Below are 8,480 nucleotides of genomic sequence, written 5' to 3'. Positions count from 1 at the left end.
CACTGTCTCATCGATCAATAAATGATAGCCTGTGTTGTATCTTGTGTTGAAAAGCGAGAGATATTATCAGTGGAGAAAAAATGTCTGTTATAGTATGCAGATTAGATGGTAGAGAAGGTGTGTGATTTTTGGGAACATTTGGGATCAGTGAGCCACAAAGAGAGAGACAGGCTGCGCGGTGATCAGGGAGAAGCCCTCATAGGACGTGGCTGGGTGGGATGAGGACAGTTTTTCTAAGGCCCTGCTGTGTCAGCGTTATCTTCCATCACTAAGCGCAATAACTCTGGCCATCACTCAGAGAAAGACCAGGCCACAGAGTCTGCAGCATGATCCATCATAAATGTATACAGTATAGGCCACACTGAAGCCAGTTAAGGACACACAGGATATCTGAATCATATACTATAACAGAGAACAATGTTTTATTAGTATTAGTATTTATAATTAAGAGTTTGTATATACAATATTTTATCCACTATTATTTAGAAGTGGAGGTCTGAAGACTGGATTTGAAAAGTGTTCAGGTTGGTTTTTTGTTGGAACTTCTCTTTTCCACACTCAGTTATCTAGCTTTTATTTTCTGTGTGATGTATTATACTGTAGGTTACTGCAGGCATAGTCGTATTACACAAGAATTAAACCCTCACTTTTTTATTAACATCTAGAAACATCAGACAGTCTCTGTCTTTGCTCTTAAAACAGAAAGAGTATGCTGTTTTGTGTGTGTCTCTCTAAAACGGATTCAATTAAATAATCAAATAGATTAAAAATATCCACTTTTCTGCACAATACTTAAATAAAATACATTATCTACCCCAAGGCCATTACCATATTCAACACTGACCTGAAACAGATCCACCAACATCTGCCAACATAACAGCAAGAACTCACAAAATGCACTGCACTTTGTACCATACACAGCATATGCACTTTCACTGTCTCGTTTCTGAGTAAATGGTGTGATGTATGATGACGTGAATGTGACTGAATGGATGAGACGATGTATGGATGAGTAGACTTTTTAATTTTACTAGAGTATTTAATTGTTTTTATATTGAGCCCAGCATATTGAGTGCAATGTAATTTCGTTGTATCAACCATACAATGACAATAAATCTATCTTGATCTTGATCTTGGTCCCTCCTGTCAACATTGATTCTGCTTTGCCTTTTTATACAAGTGTTCATTTCTGTGTTTTGCATGTCTGCGCCTCTGCGTAAACACCTGGCTAAACATCTGCCTCCGACAGAGACTGTGTTCTAACCTGGAGAGCGGGCACCCTCCTGTTTGAAGTGCGAGAAATTGCAGGTCTGTAAAATTAGCCACATTGAGCAAACTGCCACATATATCAACAGGTGCTGTCAGTGAAAACTACCAGGTGTTTTCACTGACAGCACCAAGTCCCTCAGACGGGTGAGCAGACCTGGAGGAGGATGACCTTAACCCTGCATGCCTGCACCGAATCACTCACCTATGAAACTTTTTAATAGGTTTTGAGTATATGTGCATTGCTCAATTTAAGTTACAGTTCAACCTTAAGTGCACATTCAGTCTGGACAGTTTCTGGTGACATATACTTGAGAATTTACAACAAAAGTCACTTTCAGTCAGATGTGCATTTTTCTTAGACTGAGAGAACAATCACTCAGTTTAACTTAGTTAATACTTAATACATGACAATATGCAATTTGCCTCCATTAAAATAAAATAATGTTTTGTCTTGTAATGTGATCTTCTCAGTTAATTGAATTTGTTAGGAAACTAGCTGCTGTGTGTTCTCATTGCTCACATTTTTATTAATTTAATGCGTATGAGATGAATGAAAAACCACTATTACATTCACCTCCTCTGTATTTATCATAAAACTTCCCTTAGTAGTTCTGTAAGAATCAGTCAGCTGATTTGCTAAGATGTGAAAATTTGCTGTGTCATCCCACAGGTTGCTCGCATTAAGGCCTCAGTGAAAACGCTTCAGAGTGGACACTGAGTAGAGGATGATATCACAGAGCGTATCTCTTCGCTGCAGCCACAGCGACCAAGTATGGAAACTTGGATCATGAGATCTGTCCGGTGACTGTTTACATTTCTCTCATTGTTTCTGCGTCACCAAGTAGCCAAAGCATTCATTACCTCAGCGGCTACTGCTCTGTTCCCCCCCAGCTGATGGTCGAGGACTGGGCACACACAAAGAAGCAGCAGGAAGCCGTTATTAAAGACAGAGGGGATGGAACAATCAGCGGCTGGAGACCCCACCCTGGTCTCTCCCCGGTCCAAGAACATGATCTTGTTCTCAGGTTGTGCTCTGCTTTATATGGCATGTTCCAGCCTCAGACCCCCCCCCCCCTCCCCCCCCCCCCACTCACACCTTCCCACCACTTCCATACTTGAATACACTGAAGAGATGTCAACAAACCTGTTGTGGAAAATCTGTCTGGCAGCCTGGATGCTGAAGTCTTTTCTCATAAGCAACGAGCCAATAAAGAAAATACTGCACGGTCCTTGGATCCACGGGCCAAAACACACAGCTTCAGGGGGAATCCTTGGACAAACATATGGACTGTATAACTTTGATGTATTGTTCTTGGCTTTGTAGACTATCATTTTCATTTTCTCACAATATATTTCACCTCTTGCAACTACAAACTGTTTCCTGAGGGGAAATATTGCTTCCGTTATGAGCGAATTTTCTCTAATGTAAAGAATCACAGGGCTGCAGCTCCAGATAGATAATTTATATTTCCCTGTATCTCACACTTTTATTAGATGTTCTTTAATTTAATCCTGATTACATCTGTAATGTCATGCCCTGGCCCCTATGCCTGTCCCCCATCAAGCAATACTTGGCTCTGGTGGAGTGCTTTGGTGCTGCCATCTTCTGGTGGCTGTTGAGTACAGCTGCAAAAACCACACTAACTTTTGAGGACAAGTTTTATTGAATGTGCCAATTTACAGAAAGATTTGAAAAAGAACTCCTGAAGAGAAAGTTCAATAATACCAATATCACATTACAATAATTAGACACCATGATTAGTTTAGTTAGGTTTGTTTTTTCACTTTACTATCATCACAAATATTCCTGAAAATAATCCATATCACAAGAAAGTGACTTTTAGAAACCATGTTAAACAGAATGTCAAAGGCCCCCAGGCGCCGCATCAACCATTATCTCTTCAGTAGATCAGTCAAACTGCCTTAGCCTATTGCTTGTCTCCCATTCAAAGTAGCATTGTCCTCTTTTTTTTATTTTTTATTAAAAAAACAACAACCATGCTGTTTGTCTTCCTTTAGCGTGGGCCGGTTCCTCTCCTGCATTCACACATTCTGTAGGCACATATGTAGAAGATACCTGCAACAGACAGAGGCAGCATGGTTGGTGATGTACACTGTGTCATATAACAACATTACATTCATAATGGATCAAGAGGAGTGAAGATGATCTCAGGCTACATGGCAAAAATGACCTTTCTCACCTGCAAAGAAGGTCATAAGCATGGCCACCCAGCCCAGTATGTAGGACCAGGAGAAGCGCCAGTCACCGAAGCGCTTTCCCAGGAAGTTGATTGTCACTCCAGTGTAGATGGCCATACCCAGCAGAACGAAGAACGCTGATGTGGACAGAGGAAAGTATGTGTGTCAGTCCTACGTGAGGTATACTTGCACTTGTATGATGATGTGTGCATCAGGTTAGAAAACTCAGGTCAGATTACTCACTGGAGACGAAAAACATGATTCCTGCAGCAAAGGAGCGGTTGAACCTTTCAAAGGAAGAGAAGTGTGCAAAGGACATGATGCCAGCAATGATGCCCGCGAAACACGACATCCCTGAGAGGATCATGAAAGCCCTGGTGGCATTCCAGTAAGCTGAAAGGAAAGAGGCAGAAATACATTCATATCAATTATATCATGTTTAAAAGAATGAATTTACAAACATACAACATTTTGCCTTTTAATGTGTCATTGAGTTGATCCATGTAGGTGAATGTTGTTTTGTCACCACATAGATTTATTTTTGTAGCTCAGGGACCCTAACCAATACATAATTTCCCCATTAAAGAAGTTATTTAAATTTAATTGCTCCCATATTTCTAAGCAAAACTATTTAAACTGGTTATTCACATGCCAGCTTTTGAATGAGAAGACAAGAACAAGATGGAGCAGTAGCTACACAGCACCAGACGGCAGCTCTCACACTTTCAAGAACGGCTTCTCTCTTGCATCAGCTGATTGTGAAATATGCAGGGACTTAGAGTGAAATAGTGGGCAGGGGTCCAAAGTCTTGTCAAGCCCTGAGCCTCTGCAGTCATTCTTCAACAGGTCAAGGTCAAAGGTAAAATGAAGCTACCCACTCCCCTGGAAAAAAAAACAAAAAACCAACCCTTACCTATGCTGTCAGTCTGCATGTAGCACTTGTTGGACATGCAGTATCTCCACAGTCCCTGGTGGGCATAGTTTCCAGAGAGACGGTACTGCATCCAGTAGTCGGTTGCAGTGGAGACCACCAGTAGGATATTACCCACAATGGCACAGAACAGGCCCCCTCCCATGAAACTGTACATCTTGAGCTGAGATAATGGGGCCGCTGCAGAGCAACTGTCAAAGAAATAAGAAATACAGTTTAGGGCCAATACTGGTTTTGTAAAATCAGTGTTTGCTACTCATACACTACATGTGCACACAAAGAGTCACAATACAAGTTCAGCTTCAACATAAGAAATTAAATATATAACTAAAACACACAATGATTTAAGATTTATTCCTGCTGTGGCACTGTGTTCAGTGTATGAAACAATATTATCTTAGGTATCTTTAAAAAATGCAACAATATTTATAGATATTGTGACAAAACTTCACAAAAGATCTGGAAAAAGAAGTTTTTCATCATGAATCTCGTCAGCAAATTAGATATTTGGATCTCAGTTCACTGCCACACGAACTGAAAACCACTCCACTAGTAAGAACAACCAGTAAAACATGAAACAAATATCAAACGGAATATATTACTCTGTGTGTGAATATGTATCAAACACATTTACAGAAGCTTGAACCCCTTGATTTGCAAGAAACACCTAAAAATGAGTCAGAGTGGATTTCTTCAAACGTTTTATCAAACATATATTTACCTCTTCTTTAGTGGAAACATCACTTTTAGTGTAAAGGAAAACCACAGTGACAGCTATACTTTATGAAGATGCAGATGTTTGTTGCAGTTCTCCCTCCAGATCCACACCAGTGTTTGTTCAGCCGTAATGAGGTTTTATCTGATTCTGCCAGCCTCTATCCAATCACAGTCATCATAAATGTAAATGTCCTGCTCTCACATCCACGCACAAATAATATGAACACTTACCTTGTTTCTGGAAATGCGCCCTCTCTACTGCCCACCTTCCAGAGGTAAAGATAGAGACAGGTGGAAGGAAAAAGAGAGAGAGAGAGCTGTTGCTCACTTGGTTGGAAAGAGAGAGAGTCACTGACAATACTACAACCAAAAAGTTGTCCCCTCGTTTTTTCTGTCGATGAAAGCAAAATCCTTTTCAGCCATCAGTCTCCCTGTGTGGGATGCACTTGAATGAGACACTGCAGGGGCCGCAGTTCATGTGACCCTGTACATTTCAGTGTGTGTGTATGTGTGTGTGTGTGTGTGTGGGTATGGGGCCTTGGTAAAGGGGTAGTGTTCCATGTTTCTTTTTTTGGGGTTTTGTTTGTTTGTAAATGGTGCGCTCTAGAACTGGGGATATGCATAGGTATGCAGGACTGTCTGCGTCAAAGCAACATGCTGAAACAGACACTTTTCTTTCAGTGCAGTCACACTGTGGCGGCATGGAGGGACACATATAGAGGGAGCACTCTATACAGCCAGTATCTCTTTCTATAGGACTGTCTTAGTGAAATCAAATACAATTTCTGTTATTAAACACCTTATAGTGGGGCCATAATGATTGTTAATGGGATCAATATTTAGAAACGTTTTAATGAAGCAATGCAACTCACAGACACACATAGACAAAATACATATGCGTGCTCACTCTCTCGATCCCTTTCATGCACACCCACACACAGTCTTTCAAAAATGGAGAAAAGTGCATGCAGTTTCAAAATGAGACAGAGAGTTTACTTTTGTCAGGAAACATGAGTAATATCGTGGACGTTTTGTTTGCATGTTGTGCATGTATGTGCATAAGGGGATGATTCAGTCCCTCAGTCTGTGGTAAATTAATGAATGGGAAATGGCTGATGCTGTAGACTATATGACCCAAAGGTTGTTAAACTGGGGTTAGTAAATTGACAGCTGCTGGTGTGTCCTGGAGCAGATTAGACTGTTGTTTCATGCAGGTATGTATACAGGTTGAAATGTTTAAGGTAAAATACAACTGCTGCAGGCGCCTCTGGCCAAAGCCATGGAGAACAGAGGAGTTGGGTGCCACTGAATGACTCTTGAACAGGTCAACATCTGTCAGTCAGGCTGAATTAACATTGTTATTTCCATGTTCTTTATGTGATAGAGGTGTCTAATAATGGATCAGCTTTTGTTTACCTCAAGACTCTTGGCCAGGTGCAGGTTTGATCCTTTGCAGAACTACAGTTCCTAAACTCTGAGTCATAAGCCTGACTGTTAGTCAGACATCTACTGTATGTATAAAGGAGACCATTGTCCCGTTTGTCTCCTCAAGACGTGTGCAAATAAATGATCAAATACACAATAGATAAATCAGGTTATTAACTGATTAATTAAGCATGATATCCTACATGTTATAGCAATCCTCAGCCCTGACATTTTTCTACTGGTCCTTTCCTGTAGGTTTGCAAATAATAATAAATAATCATGCATATTGAAAATGTCATCTTAAAACATCTTGTTTTGTCCAACTGACGGTCAAAAAACTAAAAACATTCAATTAACAATTATTCATAGGGGGAAAAGCAGTTTCTTTTTATATTTGAGGAAACTGTAAACATGTTTAACATTATTTAATTGTCAAATAAACTTTAGAAACGTATTGATAGGCTATCAGAATTGTTGTCAAGTGGCTAAATGTTTTTGCGCTACCTTAATTATTCATTACATTTTAAGACAACGTGTTTGCTGGACTGAAAAAAAAAAAAATCAAACAATTCCTATCACACAAAGTGAAACCAAGTATGATGGTTTCTATATGAGTAACAAAACCAGTATTGACACATGATCAGCGCGGGCTGCCTCAGACAACAACAACACGCAACAAATAAGTGCTTAAAACTTCAGGGCAGGGCTCCAGACTAACTTTGTTACGAGGAGCAGCACAATGGCCCCAAACTTAAAATGTAGGGGCGCACATCGACTTTTTAAATATTCACATTTCCTTTTCTTTCATGATCCTCACACACATTGGTCTGCCATCTGTAATGACAGATTCCAGATTCTTTGAGTTGCCACTTCCACGTTTCACCAGTGTAAAAAACAAAAAAGGCAGCAAATTTTGCTGGTTGCACATGCGCAAGTTGATGAAAATTTTACTGGAACAAAATGTCCTCGTTTAGAGACAGTCTGGAGCCCTGCTTCAGGGGATGAACCAGTGGTGTAGTCTATGTCACGGGTTCCCAAAGTGGGGCTCGGGACCCCCCGGGGGTCGCGAGGCACCAAGATGATATCCAGAAATCAAATAACATTTGAAAATTATTAGAAATACCGTATTTTAGCTGTAATTGTAAAAAAGATAAAAGTGGGAGTTAAAATTAAAATTAAAACCATGCAAATACATTTTCCTACTCATCTTTAGATACCTATAGATTGTGTCTAAACATGGAAGATGATCTCCAAGTGGCCGTCTCCAAAATTAAACAATCTCAATAGAAGAGATTAATGCTAAAACAAAGTAATTCCCAATATGTAAATTTGCACAGCTCAACAATGTTCACATGTTTACTCAGTACTATGGTTTACTTTGACTGAGATATTCTTCTTCTATAAAGTAGTGTGTCAAAATTAAGTTTGCATATGACAGCAACAATGTTCACTTAGAAGTTAAATGGATATTAGCCCACTTGGACTGAGGTATTCTGCTTTTATGTTAAAGTAAATCTATATGTAGCCTAAAATCATATCCTTGCTGTAAGGCTGTTCTGTTCTTTTGTAGTCGTTATGCCCGTGTCTGTACGCATGTCAGCTCCAGGGATAATGGGGGTCACAGTCTATGGCACTGTTATTTTGGGGGTCACGGGCTAAAAAGTTTGGGAACCTCTGGTCTTTGTGATACTCAGGTATACTAGTATACCCACTGACAATGCATTAATATCAGTTTACAGACTATAACGAAACTGAACTATGGTCCATGTGATACAGGTAGGAATAGTACCCACTACACCAAATTAGACTACGCCACTGGGATGAATATATTCTGGTGTTAACACTTGAGATGAGCAGGAAAACAACTGAACCAGTGTGAGATTCGTTCTGGAAAAAAAAGGTTTTGACCTCTTTTGACCCGGAAGCTGACGGCAGACCA

General features: G+C 40.1%; 1 protein-coding gene across 2 annotated transcripts; it reads right to left on the bottom strand.

The window, feature by feature from the left end:
- Nucleotides 1-2,914: 2,914 nt before the first annotated feature.
- On the bottom strand, nt 2,915-5,460 carry LOC146978777 (lens fiber membrane intrinsic protein-like). 2 transcript variants are annotated; one of them, XM_085790400.1, is made up of 5 exons: nt 5,348-5,460; nt 4,382-4,590; nt 3,712-3,861; nt 3,471-3,605; nt 2,915-3,346 (listed from the first exon to the last, which is right to left on the bottom strand). In XM_085790400.1, the coding sequence occupies exons 2-5, from the start codon at nt 4,554-4,556 to the stop codon at nt 3,285-3,287; spliced, it is 522 nt and encodes a 173-aa protein (XP_085646526.1). In that variant the 5' UTR covers nt 4,557-4,590; nt 5,348-5,460; the 3' UTR covers nt 2,915-3,284. The 2 variants fall into 2 exon arrangements, with proteins under 2 accessions (XP_085646526.1, XP_085646525.1); XM_085790399.1 differs by lacking the exon at nt 5,348-5,460 and adding an exon at nt 5,121-5,226 and having other exon boundaries at nt 3,167-3,346.
- Nucleotides 5,461-8,480: the final 3,020 nt, after the last annotated feature.

Source organism: Trachurus japonicus, chromosome 11 (genome assembly GCF_045865225.1).
Source record: "Trachurus japonicus isolate A0001 chromosome 11, Traja_1.0".
NCBI classification, from domain to species: domain Eukaryota; kingdom Metazoa; phylum Chordata; class Actinopteri; order Carangiformes; family Carangidae; genus Trachurus; species Trachurus japonicus.
Note: the sequence above shows the minus strand (reverse complement) of the source record. Positions and strands in the feature narration are given on the sequence as shown.